Below are 15,811 nucleotides of genomic sequence, written 5' to 3' on the forward strand. Positions count from 1 at the left end.
AAACTATAATAATGCCATTTACATTTATAGACCGGGAAACCTCCAACTCCAACGATGGCACCCGTTCAACGGAGAAGAGTGATAGTAGCTAGTCAAACTCTACCAGCACCAACCAATCCGGGGCCACTTCCGAAGTGATTCGGATTGACAGTGATTTAGAAACAATGAACTAGAGTCTAGACACATATTTTTCAAATAGCTCGGATACTTATGTTAATTCTAGCTGTTATTTAAGATTGTTGAAATGCAAAGTATAAAATAAACAATAACGAACCTTTCAAACGTTATTCGGATGATGCTTCGGAATTCAAATACCCCGTTGAACAATCGAACTTGTAAAGCTACTGTGAACGCCCCATCAAGTTTTTATCAAGAAGGTTATGAACAATTTTTAAAATTTGATTAATCCGCGATGACAAGTGTATAGTGTCGACGTCTGGTGGCGACTTCTATGTTCGAAACCAAATTTGGGTCACAAACTCGATAGTCTAATCTCTATTCCAAGGCACCTAGAAGTAAAGGTCAAGACGGGTCTATGGTACTAGGGGAGGCCGTTTCGTCACTAAGTTGGTTAGGGGAGCGGTATATGACAGTACGGAAGAAAGCAGAAGGGGAATTATTTCCCTGAAGCGTGAAAGAGACATACTGATCACAAGCGAGCTTGTGCACAAGCGTATTGTGTTTTGTTTACAAACAAAACACAGTAGACTTCCAAGATGGCTGAAGAGTAGTTTTAGCAAGTTGACCCATCTTAGGATATACTATCTTCATTGATCGATTCTCTTCACCTACATTTCCTTTCATTAATAACTCAGCAGTAACAGCATATCCTGATGCGGTTGACGATAAGGAGTATGAAAGGGAACCTCGTTCATCTAACTACATGTCAAAACTGGAGCAAAATCTTTATGAAAGGCCGTGGTTATCGAAAGAGAAAGTCAACGAAGAGAATCGATCAAAGAAGATAGACCCTATTGACATGTTGATCAAGTATTGACGAATTTACGTTAGATTTGCATCCAGATGGCACATCGAGTAAAATGATGATGTTTTGGTATGAAATCGGTTGATTTTTTTTCTGAAAAATCAGAATTTTTCTACAAATTTCCCGGATTCAAGCATTTTTTCTACACTGAAAAGGTTAGAAAATCATCATTTCACATTGTTTCATTCATAACATATAACGAATGATTCAGTACAAGTGTCTTTACATTTTTTACATTTATATTTACATTTTTTCAATAGGCAAACGATGGGTGGCATTCGTTGCACTTCATATACTGCTGATCCTTTCCGTATCGGCCGGAAGGAATCCCCTGAATAATCAATGACATCAACAAACTTAATATGATATCGATTGCATAGTCATTATCCACAATTTGAGCATCTGAAAAATGTCTGGAAGTTAGTATTCATGACCTATATTCACTATCAAACATAAAAAATTTGAAGTTTATCTATGACATTGGTCAAAACGGGTGTTGAAACCATTGTAAATAGACAAAAATATAATTTTCCTACCATTTACTGATGGCATTTAAGGCGGCTCGAACACCGGAGCAATTAGCAACTAGCAACTATCAACAAGCAATAAGCAATATTATCGCCAATGGATTTTTCCATTTGATTGTTGGTGATCTCGCACACCGACGCAATACGATATCGTTATCGCCTTTACAGAGCAACACATATCGCTAGCAACATGACGTGTCGGTTGAAGAGCAACTTATCGCTCATAATTTGACAAGTTTCGTACATTAAGTAGATTGTTTGCATAATGTCAGGCGTTATTATTGCTCTGGTATGCGAAGAACAACAAAATATGTTGCCTGTTGCATATTGCGTATTGCAGCTTGCTAGTTGCTTGTTGCTCCGGTGTGTGAGCCGCCTAATGGTTAAAATGATTTTATATATCTATCTATCTATCTATATATATATATATATATATATATATATATATATATATATATATATATATATATATATATATATATATATATATATATATATATATAAATGGATTTCTGTCTGTCTGATTCTTATGGACTCGGAAACTACTGAACCGATCAACATGAAAATTTGTATGTAGGGGTTTTTGGGGCCGGCGAAGGTTTTCGTGATAGTTTGAAACCACTCCCCCCCTCTCTAAGGGGGGCTGCCATACAAATTAAACACAAATTTCTACATTACTCGGGAATTAATCAAGCAAATGAAACCAAATTAGGCATATTGAGGTTTTAGGATGCAATAAATGTTTCTATGGTGGTTAGACTCTCCACCCCCCTCTTTAAGGGGGGGGTGCTGTCATACAAATGAAACACAAATTTCTGCATTACCCGAGAATTGTTCAAGCAAATGAAACCAAATTAGGCATATTGAGGTTTTATGGTGCAATAAATGATTCTATGATGGTTAGACTCTCCACCCCCCTCTCTAAGGGGGGCTGCCATACAAATGAAACACAAATTTCTACATTACTCTGGAATTAATCAAGCAAATGAAACCAAATTAGGCATATTGAGGTTATGGGATGCAATAAATGTTTCTATGGTGGTTAGACTCTCCACCCCCTCTCTAAGGGGGGCTCCCATACAAATTAAACATAAATTTCTACATTACTCGGGATTTAATCAAGCAAATGAAACCAAATTAGGCATATTCAGGTTTTGGGGTGCAATGAATGTTTCTATGGTGGTTATACTCTCCACCTCCCTCTCTAAGGGGGGGTTGTCATTCAAATGAAACACAAATTCCTGCGTTACTCGAGAATTAATCAAGCAAATCAAACCAAACTTTACATGTGAAGGTTTCGGAATTGTCCGATTTAGGGCTGTCTTTATTCTATCATATTTTCTGTAAAAAACATTTATTCCATGTAACGGAGGAACATGTTATTTGCAAGTGGTTGAAAAATCTTGAACTAGAATTGTGTCTGAAAATAATCTGATATTATAATGATGAGTTTTGTTAAAAATACTAGGAACTTTATAGTAAAATGTAAATTCAACGAAATCGAATAGAAGATCAATCAATGAACAGTTCTGCGATTGGACCCATGAACTTACTCATAGTAAGAAAACGTGAATGTTTAAGGTATTGATAACAACAAACAAATTTTGGGCGGGACGAAGTTTGCCGGGTCAGCTAGTAAATTAATAAAAATAATCACGACAAAATCTCACCTTCAAGTGCGTAGAATAAACAAACATAATCACTTTTGTAGTTGTAATCTCAAATGTAGGCGTCGTATGAGCTGATGCAGCTCTGCGTAAATTCGTCAATTGACGAATCTATGTTAGATTTACAACCAGATGGCTCAGCGAGTAAAAAGATGTTTTGCTTTTTGGGTTGAAATTCATTAAATATTAAGGAAAAATTAATTATTTTTTTTCATAAAATTTCCCGGTTTCAAGTATTATTATACTTATGACAGACATACAACTGTACTAGCGTTGTACTTCGAAAAATGTATGTCTGTCACCATGTACAGCGCTAAAACCATGCAAGCAACTCGGTACAATTGTTGTACCTGTACCGACCTATTTTACCGCTGTACACGGCTACAGTTGTACTGTGCGAAGCGCCATAGACGGTTTGTGGTGGGTAGCATAAACAAATCGAATCAAAACACTTGGCAAATATTTTTTTCACTGACTTTCTCTTGAGTCTTAACTCGGATTGGAAACATATTTGTTGTGTTTGATAGTTTAGACGCTAAATAAAAACCTTTTTCATTGAAATGTGTGGTGAAAATTGGAAAAATTCTGATTGTCAGTTTGACATACGGTACAACGTACAACCAAAGTATGTCTGTCATGGTACGATAGTACCTGTACAACGCTATACTCTTGTACCAGGGACAGACATACAGCTGTACTTGCGTTGTAAGAGTACAGCGTTGTACAGGTACTATCGTACCATGACAGACATACTTTGGTTGTACATTGTACCGTATGTCAAACTGACAATCAGAATTTTTCCAATTTTCACCACATATTTCAATGAAAAAGGTTTTTATTTAGCGTCTTAACTATCAAACACCACAAGCAAATTTCCACTCTGAGTTATTAACTGAAGAAAAAGTCAGTGAAAAGAATGTTTGCCAAGTGTTTTGATACGATTTGTTCATGCTACCCACCACTAACCTTCTATGGCGCTGCACACAGTACAACTGTAGCCATGTACAGCGGTAAAATAGGTCGGTACAGGTACAGCGATTGTACCGAGTTGCTTGCATGGTTCTAGCGCTGTACATGGTGACAGATATACAATTTCCGAAGTACAACGCTAGTACAGTTGTATGTCTGTCATAAGTATTACAGCGCAAGTACAGCTGTGTGTCTGTCCCTGGTATTAGAAAATCATCATTTTACACTGTTTCATTCATAACATATGAAGAATGGCTTGGTATAAGTTTTATAATTTACATTTGGGTGACATATGTTGCACTTCAAATATGCTAGTAATTGACCTTTATATAGAGCTTGTAAATCGTGTCAATTGACAATTGAGTACAATCCTATATTGGCTCGGCCAAAGAAGCCAATACAATGATACTGGGCTATGCCGGGGAATTCACATATCAACAGTGGGAAAAACCATAATATCCATAAACAAACTGTGACTTTGACAGTTGAATGAGGCGTTCCTAATAAAACAATGAAGCGTTACAAATAAAACAAGTACTAATATTATTAGTCCGATGTATGATTATTAGAGCCCCCGCAGACTGCAGACTGATTTGTCGGCCGATAGTTTGGTCGGCATCTTAATCAGTACGGAGAGGTATGCATGTGCGCACATTACGCCGATTCAGTTGGGTCGGTTTTTGCACCAGAAGGCCGACCCGACCAAACTGTTGGTTGACAGAAAGTCTGTAGTATGCCGGGGCTCTTATGCAATGCAAAATATTAGAACTTGTAGCTTCTAAACTTGTGGTTTGTAACTTGTAACTAATGTTATTAAGTGGATTATGCAACAGGGCCCTGATGAGCCTTCAGTTCTTCTTGAAAAGCGCTAGTGTTCCCAAACGAACATTTTTCGTCTCAACATCAACGTTGTTGAGATACTTTCTGTTGATATTTTTTGTATTTACTTTCTAGGTAGTCATAAAGCTGTAATCGATTGGTTAGAAGAATCACTTTGCATTTTGTTTCAGTCGTCCTCACAAATTTAGTACTGCTCAAACTCACTTACTTACCACCCTGTGCTTTAATGACATTTGCCTCACAGTTGTCAAAAACAAACAACCAGTGAAAAAATGAATTATTTTAGCATCTTCGTCGCGAATAGAATATTTCTCTTTTAATAACAGTCGAGTCATCGAATAGTTCAACGGGTGGAATATATCCGAACGGCGTATTCGCTTACGCGAAGCGCACAGTGGAAGGGCGGGGAATCAATATGAGTTCTGCAAGTGTGAATCCCCGGAAAGTTCGTTCCGGGCTGAGTGTTTATTTTTTACTCATTTGCACACTGGTTCTGCTGGGCCGTAACTGTTGCAATGGTGAATCGACTGATATAGAATTAGATGCAAAGGCTAATAAGATCCATCAGATAGACAGCCTGAATTTGCTGCTGTATACGTTCCTGCTAACGTTGACCGTCCTTACGATTTGGCTGTTCAAGCATCGGCGCGTTTCCTGGCTGCACGAGACAGGATTAGCCGTGATCTATGGTGAGTCGGATAACAGTCTTTTTGTGTGTGTGGAATTCCCGGCTTGCGACTTTTCCGTGCATTTTTTGCGTCAGTCAGAACTGCTTGGCGATATGAAATGTGTGCAATCACGTATTTTGTCATCTATACGTAATACACATGGGAACGGATGGCGATAATCAATACGTCTTATCATTAGACACCATATGTTAAAATGCTGTAGGCGGAACTAATCGTGAGCCGTGTGGCAATGTTCATGCTCTGAATGTTTATTCTAATGTTGTAGTCAAAACATGATAAGTTACTGGGTCATATAGCAATTACCTGGTAGAACGCATGAGGCAATTTGAATAATGCGCAGTTCTGTTATGATTCGATGTTTACAGTTTGTGCAATACGAAGTGGAACGAAAAGCTACTTAACTCTTGTTCAATTATTTCTATTATTTCTCTTGCTTCTATCTTTGCATCTTTGGGCCATCGAGAAATTACAAAATTAATGTTTTGTTGTATGACATTTACATATTTGTCCCATCGAGCGATAACATAACAACGATATTTGGAACACAAAATCCACATTTTCCACATTTTCAATAAATACAAATATTTGCTGAAAAGAAAAGTAACTTGATTACAGTGTTGCGGATACAATTTCCACTTGAAGAACATTCGACGCGACAAATGTACACCGGATTCTTTTTTACGCGATTTTTTTTGGCGCACGCATCAATCGCTTAAAAAAAGAATTCTATTATAACTATTATTTTATTTATAACTATCTTAAATTAGAGTGTAACGCACTTCTGACTATGAAAATATGTTTTCTAATAATGAACCTTCGAGTGTTCAGAAAATTGTTGAGAAATATTGGGTCAAAGTAATGTATATTGGTTTTTTGCAAGAATTATGTTTAGAAATCAATTTCTCAATAAATTCCACATAATTTGACAACATTCAAGTGTCTTGAATGATTATTTAAGTAACGAAAATAGTGTCGATCAACCTAGAAAGGCAATGGAAATGATTATATTTGAAGATTTTTCTTAATTCTTGCGTCAATGATGTCTTCTGTCGTGATACTGGTTCCTGGAGGGATATCACTACTTTCGTCGCTTTCATGTGCCGCCCTCATCAACTATCTCTCGTTTAGAACTGAGGAATTCCTTGATTCCTCTGTTCTCAATTCTTTCTAGTGAACTTGGAACATGTGAGATGCTCTTTAGTAGCGGCTTCACAGTATGCGGATAAATGTCACATTTCTTGAAATCCGAAATCAAGTTGCACTTTTGATTGTCTTTAAAGCTTTTAATTAATGGTTTCAGCAATCCCGAAAACTACGGATTCCGAAAAGTTGTCGCTAAGTAAACACTTTTCTTCTTATACGTGCGATAAATTTGCCTCCAATTCCTCTTCATAGGTCCGAAAAAAGCCTAGGGACGGTCTAATGAGCGTTGACTTTGGAGAATCGCTACTAATTATGAGTGTATTGGTGTATTTTTGCATGTTCATTGCAGTTTAGTTATATATGTTAAATTTTATACAATACTACCTGACCCGGCAAACTTCTTCCCGCCCAAAATTTGTTTTTTGTTATCAATACCTTCAAACATTCACGTTTTCTTACTATGAGTAAGCTCATGGGTCCAATCGCAGAACTGTTCATTGATTGATCTTCTATACGACCCCGTTGAATTTACCTTTTACTATAAAGTTCCTAGTATTTCTAACAAAACTCAATATTATAATATAAGATTATTTTCAGACATAATTCTCGTTCAAAATTTTTCAACCACTTGCAAATAACATGTTTCTCCGTTACATGGAATAAATGTTTTATACAGAAAATATGATAGAATAAAGACAGCCCTAAATCGGAAAATTCCTTCCTCGAGTTCTGCTCTTATCAACACATCCGGCGATCCTTTTTTTTGGTATAGATAGAAGAAGATATAGGAGTGCGTTTCATCACATTAAAATCCATTTCCAGTTTCGAACAAAGATCAATTTCGCTAGCACAAACATCAAATGGACTAACAACACTTGTCACTATGTAATTGCAGAACATATGGGAATTTAATTTTCCGAATTTTCCCTTTTTCCTTCAGAGTTTTCCAAAAAATTTCAATTGTGATGTCTGGTTGGAATATTTTTGATTGAAATATGTGTAATATTTTTATGGGACCCCGTCTCCATTCCAGAGGAGGGAGGAGTGTCTAACCACCATAGAAATATTTATTGCATACTAAAACCTCCACATGCCAAATTTGGTTTCGTTTGCTTGATTAATTTTCGAGTAATTCAGAAATTTGTGTTTCATTTGTACGGCAGCCCCCCTTAGAGAGGGGGGTGGAGAGTCTAACCATCATAGAAACATTTATTGCACCCTAAAACCTCCACATGCCAAATTTGGTTTCATTTGCTTGAATTATTATCGAGTAATGCAGAAATTTGTGTTTCATTTGTATGGCAGAAACACCCCCCCTCTCCTTAGAGAGGGGGGTGGAGAGTCTAACTACCATAGAAACATTGATTGCATACTACAACCTCAATATGCCTAATTTGGTTTCATTTGTTTGATTAATTCCCGAGTAATGTAGAAATTTGTGTTTAATTTGTATGGCAGCCCCCCTTAGAGAGGGGGAAAGGGTCTCAAACTGTCACGAAAACCTTCCCCGTCCCCAAATACCCCTACATACCTATTTTCATGTTGATTGGTTCAGTATTTTCCGAGTCCATAAGAATCAGACAGACAGACAGACAGACAGAAAACCATTTTTTTATATATGGGTTGGGGAAAAATAAATGTCGTATATTGTCAATATATGGCTTAAATATGGCACTTAAACATATCTTGTGTACTTATCGCATCGGATCATACTATACGGCTATTTAAAGACGACAACCTGTGCTACAAGTGTCGTTTTGACAGTATTGTGATTGTCCTTTTCAGTCTCGAGTTATATCGCGTCAAAGCTGGAGTCCACCAAGCAAGAAATTTGCCATATTTTACGATTTTACTACCTGCGAAGTAAAACTGCAACGAAGGCGGCCGAATAAAATCGTGTAGTTTATGGACCCGTTACTGTAATGATTCGCACAGCACAGCGTTGGTTCGATCGATTCCGTTTTGGTGTAGTGGCTGTCGAACATACACCCCGTACTGGTAGGCCAATCGTCGTGGAAACCGATAAAATCGTTGAAATCATCCAAGTAGACCGGCATGATGTGAGCACTCGCTCGATTGGCCAGGAACTGGGTATAGACCATAAAACCGTTTGGAACCATTTGCAGAAGATTGGATTCCAAAAAAAGCTGAATTTATGGGTGCCACACGAGTTGACGCAAAAAAAAATCTTTTAGACCGAATCAACGCCTGCGATGCACTGCTGAAACGGAACGAACTCGACCCATTTTTGAAGAAGATGGCGACTGGTCATGAAAAGTGGATCACGTACGACAATCTAAAGCGAAAAAAGTCGTGGTCGAAGCGCGGTGAGCCGGCCCAAACCATCGCCAAGCCCGGATTGACGGCCAGGAAGGTTTTGCTGGGTGTTTGGTAGGATTGGAAGGGAATCATCCGCTATGAGCTGCTCAACTATGGCCAGACTCTCAACTCGGTCATCATCACAAAAATTCACATTCCAGTAAAACAATGCTACTATTCATATCAGCAAGGAAACTAAACAATGGATTAAGGACTTAACACTAAACATTTTTGGACTGGTCGGCTCACTCTCCAGATTTGAATCCTGTTGAAAATCTTAGGGGGATCCTTGTACGCAGAATCTACACTGAGGGAAAACGGTACACCACGATTGAAGAGCTGAAGGTCGCATTTTCGGAAACAAGGAGAAATATCGAGAAATTCGTTCAGCAGCATTTGGTAAATAGTATTCTAACACGAGGTTATTAGCCGAAATGATAAGGTTGCCAATTATTGACATGTAAATAAGCCGATCGTTTTAAATTTTTCACTGATAATCCATATGAATTTTGAAATGGTCTTATAGAAACTGAACAGCAGAAATTATCATATTCAAGCACAATAAACAAACATACAACTCTTTTGGTCGAAATTGACGTTAAATATTTTTTTGTTCTAAGCATTCAACAATGTATGAATGTATCTTGTTGAAAATCTAACGTCAGTGCTGTTTGGGTAATTCCTATAGACCAAAAGCCACTTTTTTGTGCTGTACATGAGCACTCTCGATAAGTATGAGCCCATCAGAGCGAGAACTCTACTATCGTTCAATACAACGCACCAATAAGTTCTGCTGATTATCAAAAGTGAGACCTTTTGCAGTACACTAAATCAGGATGAATTCATTCGTACGAGCCAAATTAAGCTAGGCCATTAAACGCCTTCAACCCTTCCACTACGGCAATGTGTTTATGCTGCCGAAAGTGACGGTGCGCATCGTTATACGATAAACAAAGTGGAATGTTCGTAACTTATGTGTCCATAGCTGTGTTAGATATATCGAGCAGTCTTCAGAATGCAACCCGGTCCTGATGTGTAACAAGTTTTCGTAGGGGAGATGGGGAACTCATGCTTTCCAAAACTTAAACGCAGTTTCTTACAGTTCAATATACGGGTTTTCGAAATAACTGGCCAAATGTTTTATAAAAATGTGTTTTTTCATATTTTTTACTGAAATTAAAACAAGCCGTAAAGTAGAACATTTTTATCGATGCGGGTATAATGGACATGTAGTGGGGGAATAGAGTTGCCAACTATAGTTTTCAAAATTAAGAAAAAATAAAAATACAAAATCAGGAGAAATCAGGATAGCTTATATTCGGTTGTCCGGGAAGTTAATGTCGATTTTTGGGAGAACAAAAGCATATTTTTTCAATCAAAGAATTGTAATTCCATTTTTTTATCCACAGTTTTGTTTAACAATCTTTCGTCATCTTTCACGCAGCTCAAATATTCTATCATACTAAAGCTTGTTTGCTTCCGCATCGAAAACTGTTGCGAGCCATACTTGTTGGATGACAGGTTGCTTGGTAGTAGCTCATAACACAGAATGCATTCCAAATCCACCAGAAACAGAGTATGACTTTCTTGGAGGAAAGATTTGGGCTTCATTTGTCTCGCGCTGCTATCTTCTGAAATCCAAATCGCATTTGCTCGCAAAGAACAAATGGCTTCCGTTTTTCTCGATATCAAAGGGCATTTGATTCAGTTTCCATGGAAATTCTCTCAGAGAAACTTCATAATCGTGGACTTTCACCAATTCTGAATAATTTCCTGTACAATTTACTGTCAGAAAAGCACATGTTTTTCAATCATGGCAGCTTGAAATCTTCTCGATACAGTTTTATGGGCCTACCACAAGGCTCCTGCCTAAGCCCCCTCTTGTACAGTTTTTACGTCAATGATATAGATGATTGTCTAACTAGAGACTGCACGCTGATACAACTTGCAGACGATGGAGTTATTTCCATCACGGGTACTAATCCCGTCGTTCTGCAAAAGTCGTTGCAAGATACCCTGAACAATCTGTTCACGTGGGCTCTCAAGCTGGGTATCGAATTCTCTACGGAGAAAACCGAAATGGTCGTTTTTTCTAGGAAGCACGAACCCGCCCAATTCCAGCTTCACCTATCCGGCAAAACGATCAAGCACTCGATGTTTTTCAAGTTTGTCGTTGGCGCTTACTCTTCGGTTCACAGAATTATCCTACAGATTACTCATCCGTTGCAAGATCATGAATCCATTGGTGATTGATAACTTCGAAAATCTACTCCAACTGATTCCTCAGTCAAGTTTTATGTCTGTATACCATGAGTACCTTACCCACGACGTGCACCCTTCACCAGGCATCTCCAACCAAGTTTGCTTCCCATACTTTTGCAATTCCTCTGTCATTTTTGATCTGTCCATGCGACAAAAAATCCATGGAATCCCAGATCATCTACGCTCAGATTCTATTCCGCCGATATTTTCGGCAGAATATGGGGGCATAGTTAGATCTGATAAAATGTTCTTTACTGACGGTTCATTCATAAACGGGTCCACTGGCTTTGGCATCTTCAATGAAAATTCCAGTGCCTCTTTCAAACTCAAAGATCCTTGTTCCGTGTATGTTGCTGAACTGGGTGCGATATACTACGCACTGGGGATCATTGAAACATTGCCCATCGACCACTATTTTATTTTTTCAGACAGTCTCAGCTCATTAGAGGCAATCCGCTCAATGAAGGTTTATAAACGCTCATCTTATTTCCTAACAAGAATAAGACAACTATTGAGTGTTTTGGTCGAAAAATTATTCAAGATTACCATAGCATGGGTTCCCTCTCATTGTTCGATTCCGGGGAACGAGAAAGCGGACTCGCTAGCTAAGGTGGGCGCTTTAGAAGGCACTCTTTTTGAAAGGCAAATTGCTTATAATGAATTTTTCCACATTCCTCGTCAGTACACGCTCGTAAGTTGGCAACGCATGTAGAGTGGAGATGAGTTCGGTCGTTGGTTACACACGATTATCCCTAAGGTCTCGACGAGGGCATGGTTCAAGGGATTGAATGTAGGTCGTGATTTCATTCGCGTGATATCTCGGCTTATGTCCAATCACTACAACCTAAACGCGCATCTCTATCGCATTGGGCTCGCAGCAAACAATCTTTGTGATTGTGGCGATGGCTACCACGACATCGAGCATGTTGTCTGGTCGTGTATCCGGTTTCATGCTGCTCGCTCTCAGCTCTCTAGAGCACTAAGAGCACAAGGCAGACAATCGGATATCCCCGTCCGGGATATCTTAGGTAGCCGTGATCCTGATCTTCTGCTTCATCTATACCTGTTCCTCAGAAACGCCGATGTCAACGTTTAATGATGTTTCCTTCGTTGTGTCCCCGTTTCATATCCCTCCTATCCGATCGATAAACTTTTACTTAGTCGCGGCAATACATACACACACTCTTTACAGACACACGGGCCAAAGGTTGTGCAGTCCACTGATGATTCAACAAGAGCCAAAGGTTGTACCGCTCATGACAACTCTACACGAACTGATGATTGCGCCGGCTAGTGACCATTCTATCCTGGATTCCTCGAGTCGAGAAAGACGCATCACGCTAGATATGAGGTACAGACTAGGGGGGCGTTGCTGATTAATGGTCAGCTGCATCCCAATAGGAAGTATCCCGTGTCGGGCACACGTACAGAGCATTGGAGACAGCAACATCCCAATTACGAAAACACTTGTAATACTAACCTCGAGCCAACCGCGAGTAATCGGTTACATATTACTAACATAGATAATAAGAAAAATTGTATTGAACTCCCGGCCCCGTGAGGCTAACGCCATATGAGCCTTTATAAAAATATATATTTTGGGAAAAAAAAAATATTTGGCTTACGCCAAATTTTTTTACCGCTCAATATTGTTGTAAACAGGATTGCTTGATAGAAGCTCATAATCCAGAATTTCTACCCAATCCCACCAGTCACAAGGTACGTCCAGTGTTGTAAACGGTCGACATTTCTCTCAACCATCACATACTGCTCTTGCGCGAGAGTCACAGCCCAATATATATTGCGAATGTGACCAAGAAAGCATTGCTTGGTTCCAACAGTCACCTCTGAAATAAACGCACAGCGCAAACACGACAATCAATTGAACGTTGATATATTTTCTCGTTCTGTCGAACGTACCCAGAAGAGCGGTGAAAATATGCTATTTCCATTCTTCCATTCGTGCTCATAACCATCCTTTAATTCCGGCTACTTTGACTGTAGTTTTAATGTCATTTGACATTAAAACTGCAGTGGTATGCGTTCTTCTTCTCTCTTTATTCTGCATTCAAGCGTAGCTGCACACATGCATCCACCTTCTAACTCACACATTCATACACGATGGATGATATTTAGACGGATTGTTTAGATCAAAGCAACCGACAAACTATTCCCTATCAAGTGCGAATGTGTTGAATGAACGTTTCAAGCGGGGAGCGTTCCCCGTGAACACTGTTGTTTAATTACGGGACGATGAACAGCTAATGAATAAGACGGAAAAAACCGAAATGTCATATGACATTTTTAGGTCGACGGTACTTTGACTGTTCATGTTATGATGTTCATTAATGACACAGCACATACGTCTCCATAATTAGTGATACGATGGTAACCATTAACAAGACTGGGTACGTCTTTCTTCGCGTAAAGATCGGCTTTGGGGTTAGCTTATTACTTCGCTTATCCAAAGTTTTCAGCCGATCAACACTGTTGTCAATGATTCATTTTCATCACCCGTCACAATTTGCTTCAAAACGACATTTTCATTGAGTTTTTGAAGCGTGTCGCAAACCGAGATACAAGTTATTAAAGGTTTCATCAAGGTTCACCAGATCCACATGATTCGCGGTTGTTATAGGTATTCTTAGAGAATCTATTTATTTATTTGTCGTGTCCCGAACATTATTCTTGATCAGCGTATTTGGTATTCATCTGAGGCAGCTTCCCGAACAACTTTATATAGATTATTCAATAATCTTATTTCTAAATGTTTCATATATCGATTTGATGTATTTAGATGTTATTTACTGTGAAATATAACGGAACCTGTATCTTTTTTATTTAGCTCTACATAATTTTTAGTGATTAACATTCCTTTCATTGCTTCCGTTCCTAATCTTCTTTTAATCCTCGTTTTATGAAGATTGAATTGACGAAAAAGTTGTTCAACCGATGTTGAGGAATGTGAAAGAATTGATAAGCATGCTATAAACTCTCCCAGAAGTGGAAAAACCAGTATGTCCCCGGATCTTTTGATCGTTAATATTTTTTTTCCAAAAACCTGGAGCACTACAGTCAATTACAGAAAAATATATATATTCAGAATTTATCTATATTCAGAATTTATCTGAATTCATAGTTCATGTTTTGGACTGAATATTTACTCACCAAAAACGAAAAGCCGAGCAGAATTGAACATTGTTTTCAAATTTTTATGTTATTTGGTTCGATTATATAAACCTCATTATATTGACTTTGAAAACAAAATGTTTCTCTTGGGTACTTTTACACTTTGAAGCGTATTTCTTCATCAATAATCAATTCCTTACATTTGTCGAATATTTTAGTTTCATGAATTATCTAGCAATGTCTTGAGAATCTTAGAACGGTTTGAGTGTTGTGAATATAATTCTGGATTTTCTTTCTGGAAAAGCTTATTCAGTCGATTTACAACTGAAAATATGTATGATAAAAAAGTTAGGCACGTATTTGTACCAGAAAAATGATGGTAGGGATTTTAGTATGTTTATTATGAATATTTTTTTCTTATAAAATGAAAAGTACAAAAATCAGGGAAAATCAGGATCATTTAAAAAAAAATGGGTGGGTTATATCCATGATATAACCGCAAGGTTGACGTGGGACTACTCTAGCTTAGCAATCATTCGTTTGTATTGATTAAATTCTTGATCGAATGAAACCGTTTCCAAATTCAATTGAATTCAATATACTTGCTTTGTGAGTAGAAAGATTGAACAAATGCCATGTAAAGTCAATTCATGCATTGTGATAGATTGTTCTTCGTTTCAACTAAATTTAATGACATTGCCAATTATTTTAATGACGTTGCCATTTATTTTTTTCAAAAATCGGGGAGAATCGAAATTTAAATCAGAAAAAATCAGGATAGCTCATATTGGGTTATCCGGAATGTTTGTGTCAATTTTTAAAGAACAAAAGCACAATTTTTATAGGCAGACATACACTTATTTTATTTTATATGCATAGGTTTGCTCCACGATCTCTCGTCATCTTTCATACAGTTTAAAAATTCTTTCCTACCATATAATGTTTACCTTCTCGTCGAAAACTGTCCAAGGTATTATTTTATACTGTCCATAGAATCGATGTTTGTCCTGGATCGCTACCTTCAATTTGTTCAGTTGCTAGCAGTACTTATGGGAATTTATCGACTGGTTACTTGGTAGAAAGTTATTGTACAGATTTTTTTTCAATCGCACCAGACACAGAGCATGACTTTCTTTGGCTGAAGATTGACTTTTGGGTTAGTCTCAGGTTGTTTATTTCGCGTATATCTTTTTCGCCGATCAAAATTGTTGTAAATTATCCATTTTCATCAACCGTCACTCTTCAAAACGGCATTTTCGTTGCGAGTCGCAGATTGAAATG

At 38.0% G+C, this 15,811-nt stretch overlaps 2 protein-coding genes across 9 annotated transcripts in view; both read left to right on the plus strand.

The window, feature by feature from the left end:
• Positions 1-312, plus strand: part of LOC129778529 (calponin homology domain-containing protein DDB_G0272472) — a 45,319-nt gene extending 45,007 nt beyond the window's left edge. For all 3 annotated transcript variants that reach the window (XM_055785477.1, XM_055785480.1, XM_055785479.1), the window contains exon 18: positions 31-312. In XM_055785477.1, the coding sequence (XP_055641452.1) occupies positions 31-138 (108 nt within the window). In that variant the 3' untranslated portion in view covers positions 139-312. The remainder of the gene's footprint in view (positions 1-30) is intronic.
• A 4,930-nt stretch (positions 313-5,242) lies between these two features.
• Positions 5,243-15,811, plus strand: part of LOC129778530 (sodium/hydrogen exchanger 7) — a 47,093-nt gene continuing 36,524 nt past the window's right edge. For all 6 annotated transcript variants that reach the window (XM_055785481.1, XM_055785482.1, XM_055785484.1 and 3 more), the window contains exon 1: positions 5,243-5,677. In XM_055785481.1, coding sequence (XP_055641456.1) covers positions 5,404-5,677 — 274 coding nt within the window. In that variant the 5' untranslated portion in view covers positions 5,243-5,403. The remainder of the gene's footprint in view (positions 5,678-15,811) is intronic.

This window comes from Toxorhynchites rutilus, chromosome 3 (genome assembly GCF_029784135.1).
Source record: "Toxorhynchites rutilus septentrionalis strain SRP chromosome 3, ASM2978413v1, whole genome shotgun sequence".
Lineage (NCBI taxonomy): Eukaryota > Metazoa > Arthropoda > Insecta > Diptera > Culicidae > Toxorhynchites > Toxorhynchites rutilus.